The sequence below is a fragment of the Doryrhamphus excisus genome, linkage group LG2, assembly GCF_037039965.1.
Source record: "Doryrhamphus excisus strain RoL-2023G ecotype Guam linkage group LG2, RoL_Dexc_Guam_v1.1, whole genome shotgun sequence".
NCBI classification, from domain to species: Eukaryota; Metazoa; Chordata; class Actinopteri; order Syngnathiformes; family Syngnathidae; genus Doryrhamphus; species Doryrhamphus excisus.
The window spans coordinates 22254245-22274639 of NC_136358.1; the positions used below are offsets into that span (position 1 = coordinate 22254245).

At 41.3% G+C, this 20395-nt stretch overlaps 1 protein-coding gene across 2 annotated transcripts in view; it reads right to left on the reverse strand.

Moving 5' to 3' along the window:
• Positions 1–15715, reverse strand: part of tox (thymocyte selection-associated high mobility group box) — a 28525-nt gene extending 12810 nt beyond the window's left edge. Inside the window, exons 1-3 of one of the 2 annotated variants that reach the window (XM_058062584.2) lie at positions 15162–15715; positions 4409–4474; positions 2737–2847 (exon numbers count right to left, since the gene is read on the reverse strand). In XM_058062584.2, coding sequence (XP_057918567.2) covers positions 2737–2847; positions 4409–4474; positions 15162–15266 — 282 coding nt within the window. In that variant the 5' untranslated portion in view covers positions 15267–15715. The remainder of the gene's footprint in view (positions 1–2736; positions 2848–4408; positions 4475–15161) is intronic. The other variant, XM_078788731.1, reaches the window with a different exon arrangement.
• Positions 15716–20395: the final 4680 nt, after the last annotated feature.

Here is a 20395-nt window from a genome sequence, read left to right on the forward strand (position 1 = left end):
TTTCTGCTGTTGTTTTTTCTTAAACGTTTAAAACTTTTTCACATTTTATTGCCATCATATTTTGCCTTTTTTGACAATAAAAAAAATAATGTTACAAAAATGAGTAGCTCTCACAAGAAAGCGTTCTATTTGGCTTTAGATGACTTGTTTTCTCGTAATATTTGGACTTTATTCCCGCTAAGTTTTCCACAAACGGCCCCCCTGACCTAGCACTTCCATATATGATGAATGACTGTGTGAGCGAGGCGCAATGAGAGCGAGAAAGAGTGAGAGATGTGAGGGTTGAAAGAAAGAGAATTCTAATCTGACAGAGGAGATCTTTTATGGGGACTGACAGCTTTTCTGCTTGGCTGGCCACACCACTCTCTCCCTCTACCTCTCTTTTGCTCCTCGTCTCTCTCCGTCCTTCTCCTTCACGGCCCTCGCTGGCTCTCCCGCTCTTCTAATCTCATCCATGATTTCTCTTTCACCAACAACGACTGCTGACTTGCCAGTTAAATGACAGATACGCTTGCGGTGGAATGAACGTTGGTGGTGGGAAGGTGTGTTTTTACGTGTGACAATAGCAAAGAGTTTACAGACAGCAAAATAACATAACCGCAAATCAGTGAAAAAAACCACGGTATCGATATCGGCCGATACTGGCTTTAAAACGCAGATATACTCTGCCCCTGCTGCGCCGTGTGTGGGACTTCCAGTCCTAAGTGATACAAGTTTTGCACCTTGCAAAACATGCCTCAAAAAATGTGTGCGTTTGCGCTCAGAGGGCAGCGGATTTGGCTGTAGGGACCCAGCAGAGGTTGATAAATCTGCTTTTCATTCAGGTTTCCAGCATTTTGTTCATGTTCTGGTAAAACAAGCATATTGGTTTGTTTGGCTTGAAATTTATGAAAATAAATGTTACAAAATTGAGTAGCTTGGACATTTTCATTTTTTATATTGACTACAAGTTTCACTTTTGTGCCTTGGTACATTAATATGGTGCGTTTGAGGACCGGCAAACAAAGTGTGAAATCTTGAGTCAAACATAAAAGACGTAAAGATTGTTTCCAGTGGTTGTTCTGCATAACAATATGGTGTGTTTTCTAACATGAGTGCTGTACATTTTTTCACCTGCATTACACGTACTTCTAAATGATTAGTGACTTAGGCCGAATGAGATGTGTTTTCTGTGGAACAAACGTGGACGTGACAATTATTTTTTTCCCCACCAAAAATCCACAATTTGGCAGGGCAACGAATGCTGACTTTCAAATGTGTACAGTAGGGGGAAATAATGATCATATTTGGTATCAGTTTCACTTTTGGACTTAAGAACACAAAAATGGTGAGTTCAAGGACCGGCGAAGAAAGTGTGACATCGCAGGGCTTGATGAGTGAAACGTGAGACACACAAAGATGATTCTTTGACGAGAGCAACACATCCAGCAGAGATGTAAAGATTGTTTCCAGTGGTAGCTGTGCATAAATGAGACGTGTCTGTCTGTCCGTCCTATTTGTTCCATTACTTCTTCATGCGGCGCATAAATTAGTCCCCTTGTCTCGCTCTCTCTCTCTCTCTCATTCATGCTGGCACAAAAGCCGTGGCTGGGATCTTCTAGGAAGACTAATGTAGTCAGGATTAAGTCCTTTTGCCCATACAATCTTCTCAAAATGAGCCTACTTCCCACAACTCCACACTCACACACACACACACACACACAAAATATTCCTTTCAACTGCTCTACACACAGCAGGGGGTGTCCAAAGCGTGGCCCAGGGGCCATTTGCGGCACTCGGATGTTTGTTGGCCCACGGCACATTCTAAAATATAATTTTTCAAAATGAAAATTTCATATATCAATATCGTACTAAATTGTGTCAGTGTGATGTGTTTGCGTGGTGGAGGCGGGGGGTGTGCGTCTCACTGCGGAGGAGCAGTCATCACATCGATGCTAGATAAAACTTCAACTACGACAGAAATGTTTTGCACATGGTTGAATATTTATTCCTTCTAAAGTTGATAATGCCGTTTAAATGTGTGTTTAAGAAAGCTGAATCCTACTGTGTTCAGTGTTGACATTTCAATAAATATTTCTTTTAAACTTGAGACCTGGAATATTTGTTATCATTTTCATTTTTTCATGTAAATTGAGGGAGCAAAACAGTATCGGCCACAAATATCAGCCCAAGCAAAATCGGCCATCGGCTAAGGGTGATGGGAAAAAAAAATGGGTATTGGCCCAAAAAAAAACTGTTGATCCCTATTGAAGATTATTTAAGAATGCCTCATGACAACTATATTGGGTAATAGGAGTGACTATAGGGGTGTTATTCCTTGTTTACAGGGCTCTAACCATGTCAAAGTGTATTTAGAAGGTGGTAATGTTTTCTATGTCTTATATTCCCTTATTATGTCTACTATATTGGGTAATATGAGTGTAAAGGTGACTATAGGGCTGCTATTCCATGTCAACAGGGCTCTAATCATGTCAAAGTGTATTTAGAAGGTGGTAACAATGTTTTCTATGTCTTATTTTCTCTTGTGTCTACTATATTGGGTAATAGGAGTGTAAATGTGACTATAGGTACATTTGGAAGGTGGTAAACAGGTTTTTATGTCTTATTTTCTCTTATTATGTCTACTATATTGGGTAATAGGAGTGTATAGGTGACCATATGGGTGCTATTTCATGTAATACGCCCTCCTATCTACCCAAAAACAAGTTGATCATATCACTGTGTGTGTGTATTCACCCATGGGAGACGGTGTGTGTCGACCACAGTCGTGTCCCGCCTCCAGTGCTGCGACGAGGGGTTGGGAGGTGTTGCCTTGCTGAGAGGCTGGGGGGGTGGCGGCACACGAAACTGAGGGAAGAAGGGCAGAGACAAACAAAAGGTTGAGATGGGCCAGGAGGCGGGGCAAGGGTCAGGGGTCAAACAGCAAAGAGGGGATCTTCCACTTCATGCTGCACCAACAGCTAGTACAGGTGTACTCCAAAACCACAGCCATAAAAGGAAAAAGAGCAGTCATTTTACGAGAGAGAATGAAGACACAATATGAAGAGAGTAAAGCCAGAATATGAAAAGTTAAAAGGAAAAAATAGCAGAAACAAAATGAAAAGTTGCTATTGTTGGACAATACAGTTGGGAAGAAGTTATATTACAATAATAAAGTGACAATATGATGAGAATAAACAACCAAATCATGTGAACAATAGTATTAGAACATAAAGCTGATATGCAGGCTGTTTGTTCCTTTTAATATCCAAAGTCTCTTCATATCTACATGAGTGTTTTGGTATTTTAGCATGGATGGAAAAGGTTTGGCCACCGTTGCTATAAGCCTGTACCCTTTACCCTGCTCCATACTTGATGTTATGTTATGACATAGTGTGTAACATTACTTCTTTCATGCGGTATGTTGCCATTTCATAAATTTTCTCCAATATTGCTCCAATATTCAACTACTTCATATGCAAATGTGCTTCACGATAAGAGAACAGTATGCGTCCATCATGAACACGCCACATTTCCATACCAGCTATATTGCACTGAAACAACCAGCTACGACTTGGTAGAATAGTATTTCATGATTTAACATACAGTATACGCTACTGCACTTTCTCATTCTATAAACCACTCCCTATCTTCTTGTATGGAAGAACACTATGAATAAAACATCAAATCATACATTCCTACACCGCTCACTCTCTCTGGTACTGTTTCTGGGATTTCTTCATAGCATTATAGGATACATGTACTGTATTGGTATATACTGTACTGCTACCGTGACGCGCATCCAGCAAGCTAACTCCAGCGATGGTGAAAGCCATCAAGGACAGCCAATGGCATCATTTTTGGGGGGGGTCTACCATGTGACATTTTAGTTCCATGATCCTCGGGATGTTTTTCTTACTGCGTCCAAGCTCAGCAGCAATGGTGCTGCAGAGGCCTCGCTTATCCATCCCACCTTGTTCAAAGACAGAAAGCTTTGTCGCCTTTGCCATCAAGAGATGATGACATTGAAATTTCATTTCTTTATTTCTAATATGTTTATTCGCCCTTACGGTCAAAAAGGATGAGGCTAACGCTTCCAAATGTCAAACAAGACAATACGCGAGATTGGGTCGACGAGATAAATACCTGACAACATATCGCAATCTACTCATTTTGTTTCCCCACGTCACACTCTGCACTGTGTGTGTATGGTAGCAGCCCCGCCTCCACCCGACCACACAAAGAGACTGTTCATGCCGGTGTTCTATGGAACACATGCACATGGCAATATATTAATGATCCACTTCCTTCTAATTTATTGCGTAATCGATTCTTTAATTCCTAACCATCCCGGGCCTCGTGTCCACCAGACAAAAACTTGTCACTTTTTATTTTAAGTTGGGTGTCACAAGACATGAAGAGGACTAACCTGGTTGGTGGAAACATAGTCCAGGCCCGTTTCTTGCATGCTCAGGAAGGTGCTGTCCCCTTCCAACTGGAGAGAAGACAGAAAGAGATACAATGTTAACCAGTACATAACTGTTTATTGTCATGTAAAACAAGCATTTGTTTGACTAGTTGTTTAGCGTTTTTGGCTAAATATTAGGGCTGTCAAAAATAACTAAAATAATTAGATAAATAATGAATTAATTATTATATTATATTAATATAATATAAATATTACATTAATATTACATATACATAATTTATTTCATTAATTACGCTACAAATTTAACGTAGTTAATGAAAGAAATTATTTTATAATATATTTCACAAATTATTATTATTTATTATTATAACGCATGCGCATCATTGCAAGCCACCGCTCTCTGTTATGACAGACGGCGGCACAGTGTAGCTCCCAGTGTCACATAGCCTCTGTTGCCTCTTTAGAACTTTATTCTGAGCTGAACACATCACCAGCAATGCAATTCAAATGCATTTGAGTATCTCAACTCTAAAACTGACACAACAGTCTTTTTCTCCATTCGTCATTTGATGTTCAACTAACAGGGTGTGCTTATAAATGTGAGTAACCTGGTTCAGGGCTCTACATTAAAAACCAAAATGACTTGCTCATAGGGAATCCTTAAGGTGAGAACTACTTGCCCGAACTTGCCCCATGTAAAATGAAAAGACTGCCATAATGATATCATGTAATTTTTTGTGGCATCACATGAGAATCTCAAATAAATAAAATAATAAAATAAATAATACCTTACACATCGTAGTCGTGGTAAGCAGTGATATTTATAAGTTGTGCACCACAATGAAACATTATTGAATAGACACATTTGTGTACTAGTAATGTGTTTTTAATCCAGAAAAAAAAGCTCAATGGTCAAACAATAATTTGTGAAGCAAAGGTGAGAAAAATACACAGAGAAATGGAAGCGCTAGATTTTGTAGCTTGTGCAAAATCAGCACTTGGTATTGGATCTAATCGGTGGTGTTTCATTGTGACCACTTCAAATTGTCACAGCAATGTGATTCACTCACCTGTGCCATCATTTGATTTGCTACCGCTAATAAAATACTTGTTTAGGAGGCACTGGTTCATCACTTTTTGCTGTTTCCTTCAGAATTAGACGATGTTGGCAGCGACGCCATGATGGATGTTTTCGTAGTCAAACGATCGCTGATTGGTTGATCGCGAACAACGGGTGTGGGTAAAACGCGGACTGTGGATTACGGACCGCGGTCTAAATAAACGATTCTGATTGGTCCATTGCAAGGATTGCTTTGCAAATTACCACCGGAATTACGCAGTCCGTGTTTTACCAACACCCAACAAGAACCGCTTTAAAAAAAAACTCTTGGCAGTATGGCATGCCAAAGTTCACTTGCCCGACGGGAATATCACTGATTAGATTTACTTGCCCGAATTTTGTTTTAACTTGCCCCGGGTCATCGGTACATCGTTATTGTCGAGCCTTGTGGTTATTTCTCATTCCTTCAACGGTAGACGCTGTTTGCACCGTCACCATGGAAGTCAAATGAACATCAATATTGGCTGTGGTGACCACCATTAAGGATAAAGATCTTTGAGTGCCAAAGGGGTCATGGATTCAGTGCGCTGCTACAGGAGAAGAGGAGGCTATCCTTTTTGGTTTTTGGCTGTTTTGGTTGTCAAACACTAACGTGGATGCTTGTTTGAACAGGTGAGCAAAGTAACAGGCTAACTCATGTCCACGCTCACACACTCACACACACACAAGTCGGTAGGTAGACAGGTGGATAGACAGGTGTAACTGCCCCATCCATTCGCCAGCTGCTGGGTATTATGAAAATGAGGTGTAGGCTTACAGGGTCAACAGAAAGCCAAAACAGAGCCTTAGAGTAAAGAGCCGTAGACACAAACAGACGTCGTTGAACTGAAGAATGAACAGCTAATTTTTAAAAACTGTGTGAAAACCAGGTGAAAGTAAAAGCAGAAACGATGGTTCGAGAGGAGGTGTCACATGTCAAAGGTTTTGACATTTGCATGTCAAGACGTTGAAGTCAAGGCCTTTGAATGCAGTATTTTAGGTTCAAACTTCACCAACAGCGCCTCTGCTGGCTGCCGCCAAGCACTGCACTCCATTGTCTGACAACCAATCGGCCATCCATTTCCCAACTCTTCATGATCAGTTAACTGACCGATCCATGCTCACTTTTCCCAGGACATTTACAGTACACTGTACAGAAAAAACACAAGGAACTCTCCCAATGCTAACATCTCAGTCCATCTTAGGTCTTGTTTATGTCTAGTATGTCTTATGTTTTTTTATGTTTCACCCTCATGGTCAGCTGGGATGATCTCCAACATAGCCCCACAACCCCAGGGGTGTCATTTCATGTCTAGTGAGCTCTAATAATGAAATAAAAGTGTATTTAGAAGGTCATTAATGTATTTTTTTCTCTTCTTATGTCTATTATATTGGGTCATAGGACTTTAAAGGTGACTATAGGGGTGTTATTTCATGTCTAGCGGAGGTAATACAGCAATACTGCATGGTATCATGACTCAGATATCAGGATACGTATCGTGCATTGAAGTCCTAGTATTTCTCTGTCAGCAAATGGTTGGGAGTGAGTGGAAGCCATGAAGAGGTTGGCTGAGGGAGGAATGAAGAGGTAAAAGGGGAAAAAGGGGAAAAGGGGGCCTGGATGACTTCACAACAAGCCAGAGCTGTCTTTTAGCACCATGCCGGACCAGCTACCTCTACCGCTTGCGCTCACACCTATACCCGCACTTCAATAAACATCTGCATGGCTCAAATACAGTATCTACAGAGGGGGGGGGGGGGGCACTGTCTAGTCCCCCTTAAGCTTTCTTTTTACTCCAACATGTGGAAAGAATATCAGGGATCGGCGTCCCTCTTCATCGTCATGCCACCCTCTCCTCATCTGTGTGTGTGTAGGGGGGGGGAGCAAAGGTTTGAATAACAAGCAGCCAGTTAAGTGGGTCAGGGTCGGAGCTGGGGGGGAGGAAAGGGGGAGAAAGGTGGAGAGACTATCAGGATGACAGAAAAGGACAATGGAGAAGGTTTGCTGACATGAAAAAGCAAAGCTGCATCCAGTCCAGAGGTCCAGTATGGGATGGGGGATGGGGGGGGGGGGGGGGATTGGCGGGCATCAGTCCGGAAACGCCAAATAGAGTTAAGTCACTTCTAGCAGATGTAAACACAGCATCTGTGGTTAAGCAGAAATGAAAGACATGTAAATAACCCCCCCAGACCACCTTCAACCCCCAAGGCTTTATCTGCGTTTATTTGCCCGCTCTGGACTGGAGAGATTTCAGTTTACTTGAAAGTGCATTAGAGAACATCAATCAACTTGGCACAGTGTATGAGTGTATGAGTGTGTGTGTGTGCGTGCATGGGTACATGCGAGTGAGAGAGAGAGAGATTCACACAGCTGTGATAGGTCAGCTCAACATTTCATGCTTCTCTCTCTTGTTGCCACGGCAACAATATAAACAGCTTTTTTATTTGCTAAACCCAATTGACTGTAGATTGTGTGTGTGCACGTGTGTGTGCACGTGCGTGAGCATTGAAGATGCGCTCTTCACATATCCTTTAGCACAGGGGTGTCCAAAGTCCGGCCCAGGGGCCATTTGCATCCGGCAGCTGTTTATTATATTAGCACCTTGGCATAGTCTAGTCATAATAATCTAGTCAGTAATTGTCATTATATATATATATATATATATGTCATAATATTATGAGAAAAAAATGATTGTATTCTTTTTTCTTCTCTGCTGTTTTTGTATTCATTTTCCAACAATTTCCTCTTTCTTCTTCTGAAGACTGAGTAGTCAGTCATATAAATTTGTCATTTTTATTTGTATGTGATTTTAAGCTATTTTAGTGATTTTTATTTTGAATTATTTTAATTGTTTTTTTCCAAGTATTTTTTAGTCTTTGATTTGTATATATTTTCATATGATCTTAATTCATTTTATATATTTGTTATCATTCTTTTGCACTTTGTTGAAGTCAATTTTTATTTATATTGACATTGTTTTTTACACTTATTGCTCATTATTTTTTTTCTTTTAGTATATATTTACACTTTTAAATCATTTAAATGTACACTTTTTACACATTAAAGTCATTTGTATTTTCATTTATGTTTATAATCCTTTTTATGCCATTCTTCGTGTTTTGCTAAGATTTATTTCAATCTATTGATACTTTTATTGAAGTCAAAGCAAGCAAAGCTATTGTGTAATGATTGATCATTTTGTTTGTGCATGTACGGTGCACACGGTGGCTTATGACGCGATCCCACTAAACTGAAAAATGTTCAACATTTCATCGCTTTCGCCCAGACAAGGATGGGATGGGATGGGACGGGGTGGGATGGAGCGACTAATGAGCAGACAGGATGCTATTCAGTTCCCTCTCACACAGGTAAACATGGAGGGGAAAAAGTCATACTTTGCCAGAGCTATTTGACATTTCTAAAAAAATAAATTAAAGGTAATTTAAAAAACATTGGCATGGGAACTTGTTTGCGTCAGACTAAACAAATCAGGTAAGTTTACAATACAAGCAAGAGTACTCAATCAACTGGTCTTTTCTTCTCTGAACTACTTTGATACCCCAAAAATCCCTCCAAATTTGACGGCCAAAACCGTGGGAGACCCCCAATTGACTGAGCATGTCAGCTCATCACAACTGTTGGTCGCCAGCAGCGTTGTTTTAAACCTACGTTTTGCGGCTCCAGGCAATTTTTCTTTAGTGGGCAAGGAGGTAAAATAGCTCTTTTAATAGTAAAGGTTGCCGACCCCTGGAAAAGAGGATACGACGGAGTAATAGTAGGAATTTCCAAGAAAGTGAAAACGTGTTCAATGAAGACAACCTAACCCACGACTCAGCATTCAAGCACAGCTACACCGCTCACGAGCAAAGCTTTTCCTGAGTAATTCTGAAGTCATGCACGTCATTGTCCTTAACACCGGCAACAATGCAGCCATGATTGCACGACAGGGTTGGATTGCAATACGTTTGTTTTGGAAATGAAACTGTGATAATGACTCTCTTCCGGTGCTGCTCCATCTCCATCCATCTGTTCCTTTTGGCACGCCTCATCCACAAGACTCTCATCTCCTCTCATCATCTTTGTGCTTCAACTAAATGAAAGCACACTCCAGCAATGGACCCGCACCAGGGTTCAGGTTAGAAGTGGGCGTGGGGGCGAGCATGGCACCATCCTCGTTACAAAAAGGAGGTAAGGACACACACTGCTTGGAGTCCATGACGGGACTTCTAGTCGCAAGTCATTTTTACATTTATGTCTTTTAAAATTATTTTTGACACTTTATTAAAGTTATTTTTGTTTTTATTATTTTGTAAAATTATAATGAATTCTGTTTATTTTTGTATGTTTTTTTATTATTTTCTAAACTTTTATTCAAGTCCTTTGTTGTTTGTTTATATTTATTACATTTTTTACATGTTTTTAGTGAAATCATTTTTTTATTTTATTTATTTATTTGTTTTTTGGTCAGTTTTATTTTTATTTAATCATTTCATCAACTTTTACACTTTCACTAAAGTCATTTTTAAACAATTTTTACACTTTTCAAATTTGTATTTTTGAAATTATTTTTATTATCCATAAATTATCCATCGGCTGCACGAGTGGTTAGCACGCAGGCCACACAGCTAGGAGACCTGGGTTAGATTCTCCGCTCTGGCATCTCTGTGTGGAGTTTGCATGTTCTCCACGTGCATGTGTGGGTTTTCTCCGGGTACTCCGGTTTCCTCCCACATTCCAAAAACATGCTAGGTTAATTGGCCACTCCAAATTGTCCATAGGTATGAATGTGAGTGTGAATGTTTGTTTGTCTATATGTGCCCTGTGATTGGCTGGCCACCAGTCCAGGGTGTACCCTGCCTCTCGCCCGAAGACAGCTGAGACAGGTGACCCTCGTGACGATAAGCAGTATAGAAAATGGATGGATGGATAATGAAGACAACAAAAATAGCACATAAGAGTATTGTTTATTGCTGGTACAATGCTTTAGCTATTAATGTAAGAACTCAAGTGATTTTGTTTTTTTCCAGAAAGCCACGAATATCATATCAGCTCATATCAGCTCTTCAATGCGTTATTTTGGTTCATTAAATCCGTCCAAACAAATGTTGCAAGTGAACCATGGCAACTGAGGCGAGTCTGGTAAAGTAGAGTCTGAGATAAATCTTGTCTAATAATTACTACTACAGTCACTTTTATTGCAAATGTTGATCTGCAATGGAAGGAGAACATCAACATCACGCTAGCAGGACCGTTGGAGGGGGAGGAGCAAGCCATGTTAACCACTACACCACTGTGCTGCAAGAGAAAAACTACTTTTATGATTTTAAGACTTCAAACTCACTGAAAACATTGTTATCCTGCCTGCAAAGAACTGTGTGTGTGTGTGTGATAACACCATGCCGGATTGAAGAAGACACTAATCTCAGGTTGAAAACCCTCTCATCATCTAAGGCTTCTATTCCCTCCAATCCATCATGGGAAGTAAAAACAACAGCCAGAGAAACAGAAGAGATGTTTCCCTGTCACAGGTAGGAAAGACAGGACATTGCACCTATCAGATATATCTTACATAATGGAACCAGTGTCTTTAGGTTATCGGCAAGGGCCAAAAGGCATAAGTGCATGATGCATTTTGCATCTATTCCAGTAAAATCTATTCCAGTAAACCATCATGGATGCTTGCTTTCAATTCCTACTTCAATTTCAAACACTTTATTTATCCCTCAGGGGCAATTTCCTTCCAGATTCCTTCCAGCATCATCAGCATACTCATCTTACAGGTTCAAACAATCTGTTCATGATATTGCTAGGAGAATATACTGTACATCTGCCATCTTAAATGTATGACCTGGTGTACCCCAGGGGTCAATACTGGGATCAAAACTGATGCTTTAATAAAAACAGATGATCCCTCAACCTCAATAAAAGTAAAATGAAGTTATTTGGTAATACTAGGATTGGATAGGATTGGAAATGGTGCATTGTAGTATGTGATGTATACCAAAGTAAAACCTGTGGACTATGAAAGCATTAAACTTTTAGGGGTACTTTTCTACCTCGCCCGAGGACACTTGAACATGGCTTTGGTAGGATGGAACCAGCAACCTTCACACCCATGGACTATATCAGAGTGTAGAAATAATATAATGCTCCAATACCTGGGAGTCATTCTAACACCAGCCTTTGTCCAGTACCCATGTGTCAATGAAACTTAAATCTTTGTCATTGATTACATATATGCCAGTGATACTCGGGTCTTTGTCAAGTACCCGTGAGTCAGTCAAACTCGAGTCTTCACTGAGCACCCGTAAGTCAGTCAAATATTCTTTGAGCACTCGTGAGTCAGTCAAACTCGTGTAAGCTAGTGATTTTGAGTCTTTGTCAAGTAGCCTCGAGTCAGTAAGAAGTGTATTTTTGATGTGCATTACTGATACGGACGCCGAGCGTTGATGATGATGAGTAGGACATTGCAGACTTTGTGTGCATGGCACCGGGCAAAGCTAAATGTGTTTCACGTCCAAAGCATTATGGCGATAAGTTAAGAGCGGGCTGTCATGGTTGATAATCACATGCATGATGCTGTACTTATACATGGAATCTTTTAATTGTGCTGAGGATTTCCTCCACTCAAGTCAAGTGGAAAAAATCTGGTGCTGCAGCTATACATGAACACATGTGGAGGACACGCCTCCTCTGTTCTTCTTTTACACAACCTTACCCTGCTTGTTCCTTTTTCTTCCTTCTTCATCTGACTTTTCCTCTCTTCCTGCCTTACTGTGCTGCCCCAGAGTGTCTGGTCCTCTGGTCCAGCACACAGTAATATGATCTGGTCTATCAGGCCGACAGAGCCATGAATCAGAAGACACACAGACAGAAATATAGTACAAACCTTATGGCCCCACCCCCACTACAACCACACTCATCTGCAACATCCCTACCCCCAACAACCCCTCTCTCTCTCTCTCTCTCTCTCTCTCTCTCTCTCTCTCTCTCTCTCCATTCCCTACCCCCCAACCAACCACACTGCTAGCGCTCCATCCACAGCCTCTCAATCTTCCATCTCTACCTTTCCTGAAACAAACACTCTCTGACAACTGCGTAGATGCGTGCAATCACGTCATCCTTTCACAATAGAGGCTGCAGGTTGCCATGTTTGCCAATCAATGCATTGCTAGCACATTACATCCAAACAGCAACAACGCCGTTAGCACATCTGGAGGTCACAGGTGAATGTAAAGCTCCTGCATCCCAATCAGGCATCAATGGCCTGCCTCTGGAGCTCCATGCACGTATTAGTTACAATAACATGCCCACAGGCTCTCCAAGCACCAAGTCCACTACTAGAGGTGCACGTATTTATAGCATCGTAGCCTCACAATTCACTTTATAGGTGGACATTATTGTGAAGCAAGCAGTGGCATTTCCCTTCAGGGGTCGCCACAGCAAATCAACCGCCTCTATCCAACCCTGTCTTACACCCTCATGTCCTCCTTCACTACATCCATAAACCTCCTTTTTGGTCTTCCTCTACGCCTCCTACCTGGCAGCTCTAAACAGAGCATCCTTCTACCAATATATTCACCATCTCTCCTCTGGACATGTCCCAACCATCTCAGTCTGGCCTCTCCGACTTTATCTCCAAGGCCTCTAACATGTAATGTCCCTCTGATGTACTCGTTCCTGATCCTATCCATTCTGGTCACTCCCAATGAGAACCTCAGCATCCTCACATCTGCTACCTCCAGTTCTGCTTCCTGTCTTTTCCTCAGTGGCACTGCATAAAGACCAAACAACATGGCTGATCTCACCAGTTTGGTTTACCTTTCCTTTCATTTTAGCTGAAACTCTTCTATCACACATCACGCCTGACACTTTCCTCCATCCGTTCCATCCTGCCTGCACACGCTTCTTCACCTCCTTTTCACAATCTCCATTGTTCCAATTCTCCAAATTCAAATTCTCCATCTTTTGTACCTCTTCTCCCTGTAACCTCACTCTTCCACCTGGGTCCCTCTCATTCACACACATATACGTACGTACTCCGTCTAGCTGGGGCTCATCTTCATTCCTCTCCTGCCCAGGTCAAACCTCCACTCTTCTAGCATCTCCTCCACCTGTTCCCTACTCTCGCTACAAATCCCAATGTCATCTGCAAACATCATAGTCCATGGAGATTCTTGTCTAACCTCATCTGTCAGCCTGTCCATCACCATAGCAAACAGGAAGGAGCTCAGAGCTGATCCCTGATGCAGTCCCACCTTGAACTCTTCTGTCAAACCTACAGCACATCTTACCACTGTCTTACAGTCCTCATACGTACATGTCCTGCACAACTTGAACATACTTCTCCGTCACTCCGGACTTTCTCATACGCTACCACAGTTCCTCTCTAGGCACCCTGTCATAGGCTTTCTCCAGATCCACAAAGACACAATGCAGCTCCCACTGACCTTCTCTGCACTTCTCTATTCACATTCTTAAAGCAAATACTATCTGTATCTGTAGTACTCTTTTGTGCCATGAAACCATTCTGCTACATTCTAGCTTCAACGACTCTTTCCCAAAACTTCATTGTATGGCTCATTGGCTTTATACCTCTATAGTTGCCACAGCTCGGCACATCACCCTTACTTAAAAATGGGCACCAACATACTCCATTCTCCTCCATTCCCCAGGTATCTTCTCACCACCTAAGATCCTATTGAACAACCCAGTCAGGAACTCTCCTGCTGCTCTCCTAGACACTTCAATACCTCCACAGGTATACCATCAGGACCAAGTGCCTTCCCACTCGTCATCCTTTTCAATGCTCTTCACACTTCATCTTTACCAATCTTTTCTACTTCCTGGTCCACAGCGGACACCTCTTCCACCTCTCTCACTTTCCTCATTCATCAACTATTTTTCCTTAACATCCATAGAAGCAGACCTGACTAGGGATGCCCTACCTGGTCAGAGTTGTGTTGGCATGAACTGATGAAGAGATGAAACATCTGAGACAACGTGAACAGTCTAATCACTCCATTAATCCAAACATCAATCTTCGGATGAATCCACTATGAAATAATGGTTAGCTGCAGCCTTCGTATCATGTAAATAAATGATAGAATGATTGTGAATCTGTACGTCATTTCCACCAAGGTAATGTACAGTAGCTGTTTTTCCAGGAAGAATCGCCTACAACATCTCAGCTGACCGAGCAAGCACCTTAGTTTTCTGTTGTTCATAATTTGATCTTTCAGAAAACAGAATGGTGGTAAAAGTCTTGTAGTATTTTTTCATACTTTTCTAGAACTGGAAATCAAATTCCATATACTTGAGTTGCAGTTTTCTGACCACGACCTTTGACCTCAGGATGGAGAAAGTCTAAGCTCTGTGGTCAGAGAGGTAGCAAACATTTCTAATGTAGCATATTCCGGTGCTTGTTTAAGCTTAATTACACCGAAATCACAGTCCATCACCATAGACAGGGAGAGCAGTGTCTGCCTTCATTAAATCCAGCCCAATAAAGTAATTAATTACCATTTAATTGGCAGGGCAAGACAGATGAATACCCCCACAGTTAATTCAACAGTGGGGGGGACACAAAGGTGACTTTCATCATGCAGACAATGAGTAACACAAGAAGGTTCCTGCTCGTTTGTGTTCCCTACCTTGTTGGTCCCGAAGGCCGGGTCAGGGTAAGACAGCTGCCCCAGTCTGGTGGGGTCTGACGCGGCCAGAGGCTGAGGGGGAGGCGGGTAAACTGTCACATCCATGGTCCCTTGTACATCCACTTATCCCCGCTCTTCTTTTTTCGTCCGGTGGGCTTTTTTTAAATTGATTGTTTTTTGCTTTCACAAAGTAAACCTTTATGTAGTTATTTTTTAAAACGAAGTTAGAAGTCCCACATCGAACATAAGGAGAAACATCTACGAGTCTCTTCGGAAAGCAAACGCCTCTCTCGTGAAGCCAAAAGCAGGCTTACAAAGTTGGAAGGCTCCTCTCCACGCTGGTTCTCCTGCTCCGGTCACCACAAAAACATTCAAGTCTACGCACTTCTTCCGAGTCGGAAATTATCAACACAAAAACTCACTTCAAGAGTCCCCCCCTTCCCCAGTAAAAGACGAGGTAGTGCCGGCTTCAACGCTGCTGCACTGCGGCTTCTTACTGCTGAGGATGCCGCTGCGTGCTGGAAGCTCCGGCACTTCTTTGCCCACCACTCGTACAAAAGCTTTCACCTAAAGCTAGCATGCGTTAGCCGTGGCGGATGCGGAAATTACACCTTTTACCAAAATAAGAGCACCCCTGTCAATCCAGTTTCCTGTACAGATATTTTATGTTGATGGTCCTGAAACAATAATAATTGTATTTTTTTGTTGAAAGTGTCATTATATTTTTCACAAATAAGTTCACTTTATTTGACCTAAAATGATATGAAGTTAATTGGCGACTCCAAATTGTCCATAGGTATGAATGTGAGTGTGAATGGTCTACATCTTGTCTATATGTGCCCTGTGATTGGCTGGCCACCAGTCCAGGGTGTACCCCGCCTCTCACCCGAAGAAAGCTGGGATAGGCTCCAGCAACCCTTCGTGAGGATAAGCGCTTGAAAATGAATGAATGGATGAATGTTACGATTTATATTTCATCTTAAGAGACAACCACTGTACCACCTGAGCCGACTGCCTCCATATGGTAAAGAATGGATATTTATGATCAGAAACAATCAGAAGTCAAATATATTGATACTATGGATATGAAGCGTGAAACAAAGACAGAGATTGTGTATGAAAGACACACCATTCACTTCAAGCTTAACTAGATTGTCAGTGCCTGACGCACGTGTGCCACATTATACACACACACACATACACACACACACACACCGCAGTTAAACAGATGGTCAAAAATGCACATAAATACAAATGTAATACAGTCCTACATAGATTTATACTCTATATTGGAACATATCTCTGTGACATATGTGTGCTATATATGCACCCCCCCCACACACACACCTCAGAAAAGTAGCAGCTCATGCACATTAGTGTTTATTGCCTACACCCATTTAGATATCATTAAAATGCATGCTCTTAGACTTTCAATCTGTCTCACTCACACACACACACACACACACACACACACATGCACATACTATGTAGTGAACATACATACAGTGCCTGCCCATCCCCCACATACATGCATACATATATATGCACCCCTCCCCTCTGAAAAAGGCATAATTCACTTCCACATTCTCCACCCCCACACACACTTCCTCTATATAAAATGCCACACACACACACACACACACTACAGAACACACACGTGCACACGTATGCGCGCACATACACACACACACCTTGCTTGTGCTGTAGCTGCTCTGTGTCTCCATCTCATATAGTTCTCAGATTTCAATGCATGAGCTTTCCAACATATAATGTAATGCACTGAAACATCTGAATGATGGCTGTCTCCTCATGCTGGGGGATTACATTATAGATTCATAGCACAGCAATCCACTCCAGGCTGGAAAGACAGCACTCAAACAGCCCTATCGCTATCTGGAGTGGGACACAAGATGAAAAAATGCCCAGCTACCAAAACGCTTTGGCAGGGGTTTTTTGGGGGGGGGGCAGAAACACGTGTCGTATGATTTCTAAGATGGTCTATTACTACCAAAATAAAACATCTTTAATCTGTGTTTGCTTTATTGCCGATGATTCCTGTCTACTGGCCTTGCCCGGCCTAACAGCAACTAGCCTAGCCTTCCCGAGGGCTGTGAAGTCATCTGCCCGTAGTTTCATCAAATACCCGTCCACTAGACGGCAGAAGGTGAATCACCATCTAACAATCTAGTTTAGCTTGAAGTGAACGGTGTGTCTTTCATACACAATCTCTGTCCTTCTTTCCCGCCAAATATGAGTAGCATCGATACCAAGGTTAGCATGGCTATAGGGGTGGTGGACATGTTATTTTCACAAATATCCATTTTTTAACATTGGGGGGGGGGGGGTGACATGGCTCATGTGGTGGTGCAGTTGTCTTCCAACCTGAAGGTTGCTGGTTCAATCCTCCATCCTCTGTTGCTGGTACATGTGTATGTAAACAAGGTGAGTGCACTGCGGCTTTTGGCTATCTGAAGCAGGCCGCACATGCAGGTAATATTTCCAATGCGTGTAGTGAGAAGATGAAGGACGTTATTGATGTAGCGTGCGTACCGTTGATGCCTTTCGCACACTCTAGCTGTCATGGCAGCCCTCCCCCGCACAATTCAATAATGGATGTGTTTCTTTTTAAATGAAAGCTTAGAGTCTGTTATTGTATACATATTTTAGGATTGCTACATCTCCCTACTTGGTGGAGTCACTTGGTTTTCTTTGGCTACGGAGTCATGTTTGGTGCCATGTTTATAGTATTTCCATGCAGGGCAATTGCTGGTCATAAATCAATAAATCAATGAATTTTTTGGGATTTTTGCAGGTTCATATTCCAAATGTACAAGCTGTTGAGATCCCAACAGGACAAAAAAAAAGTCTACTCCCAAAAACATCACCAATTCATTTTTTTTGGCATGTGTTGTTAAAAGCTCATCAAAAAGATCATACATGTTCGACGGCTGGTCATAAATCCATAATTTCATGAATATTTTGTTGTCCCGCAGGTTCAGGCTCCAAATTTACAACTTTTTGAGAACGAAACAAGTCTCCCCCCCAAACAAAAAAAAAAAACCAACACATGAATCAATTTAACCCTTTAAACCCTCAACAACATGTAACCAAGGCAATCAATCATCCTCTACAATGTAAACGCTTCATTATTTATTATTTAGTCTTCTAATTCTTCTATTTATTCTTGATTTAGTCTTCTAATTTCTATATTTTGTACTGTCATAGCTGCTGCAATTTCATTCTACTATATGTAAAATGACAATAAAGGGCATTCTGATTCTGATTTGATTCAACAAAATCACGATTGTTGCTTGGAAAATACACACATTATGAGTTATTTTGGTATTTTGGAATCTCTGCTTGGGTATCTCTGTGTGTGGCTTCCACATTTGGCATCCATTATCAGTGCAGTGCAATGAAAGCATATGTACTGTGTTTGCATACGCTTTTTAGGGTTATTTTTCATTGTGTGCAAAAATAGTCCAATGTGTCATACTTGTTGTTTAGAACATCTCCACATTGGAAATAAGCATGAGAACAGGCGAGTGGATTTTGCTAGAGAAATAACACTCAATGCAAGGTGTTTATTTTTTACCATCAAACTACAGAACACACACACACACACAGTCCTCTGTTGTGGCAGTCTGGTATTGGATGAATGACAATTCCACTGACTTCATTTGCACATTTTTAGCTGAGGGTTGATGCATCATTCAGGGCTATTTTTCCCTGCTGTCACACTTTTACACCCCGTCTCATCATTATTTCATGCATTCCTATTTATTATGCCACTGTGCTGCACACACACGTGCACATACATGCACATGTACATGATATATCTCGTCACACTTACCAGGATGATTACTCCACTACACTAAATACTTTTATTTCATGCGTTCGGTAAAATCACTCCTTCATTGACCAGAGCTTTTCTTCTCTAATGGAAGTACGGCAGTGACAAGCACCTTCCAGATGGGAGGTTAGTAGTACATTTGAATATGTCGTATATTATTCCACGTTGAAGCAGATATGACATAATGTTTTATAAAACTACAAATGTCTATTGACCAGTTTAGCTCTGTACATTGGTCACTAGGTGTCAGTAATCATTCAGTGAGACACACAAGCACCAAAAGTGATTACAGGAACAACATTGCCGCTTTAAATCACCTCTCCACAGGCACAACAATAAAACATAATCATACAAACAGGAACAACAAGGGCTCCTCTAAATTCACTTCCTGTCCACACGCTCGCAAGTCATTTATTGCAACATGCATGTGAACAAGTCTTATTTATGTTTTATTTTCTTTTACTATGACTCCCACATTGGGTAATAGGAGAGTAAAGGTGACTGTAGGGGTGTTATGTAATATCTAGAGGGCTCTAATAATGTTTAAAAAGTGGACTCAGAAGGCGGTATAGAGGTTTCATATGCCTAATATGTCTTATAATGTCTACTGTATTGGGTAATACAAGAGTAAAGGTGACTGTAGGGGTGTTATGTAATATCTAGAGGGCTCTAGTAATGTTAAAAAGTGTACTTAGAAGAAGGTAGAGAGGTTTCCTATGCCTAATATGTCTTATAATGTCTACTGTATTGGGTAATAGGAGAGCAAAGTGTCACGTATCGGCTTCTCTGTGTTGCGGTACGACCCCAGGATGCAGAGAGCAGGACCAATGGCAGGTAAATAATATTTATTTTTTGCTTGAATTGTAGCAGCGGGAGAAAAGGCAACTCAGCATCAGCGAGGACACACGACAAACAAACAATGATCCAACAAAAGGAGAAGCACACACCTGAACTAAATAGAGAATCACAAATTAGAGACAGGTGTGGGTAACCATGGTAACTAAGGCAGACGGGGCAAAAGAGGAAGTCCAACACAAAACCAGAGTGTCCAAAAGGGAAATCAAAGCCCAGAACGGGAACATAAACAAACTGTCAAGCACGAACCCACACAGGGCGTGACAGCAAAGGTGACTTTAGGGGTGTTATTTCATGTCTAAAGGTCTCCAATAATGTTAAAAAGTGTAGTTAGAAGGAGGTGGAGAAGTTTTTCATATGCCTAATATGTCTTATAATGTATGTCTTATAATGTTTACTGTATTGGGTAATAGGAGTGTAAATGTGACTATAGGGGTGTTATTCCATTATTAGAGGGCTCTAATCATGTTAAAAGTGCATTTAGAAGGTTTCTATGTCTTAAATGTCTTATTTTCTGTTATTATGT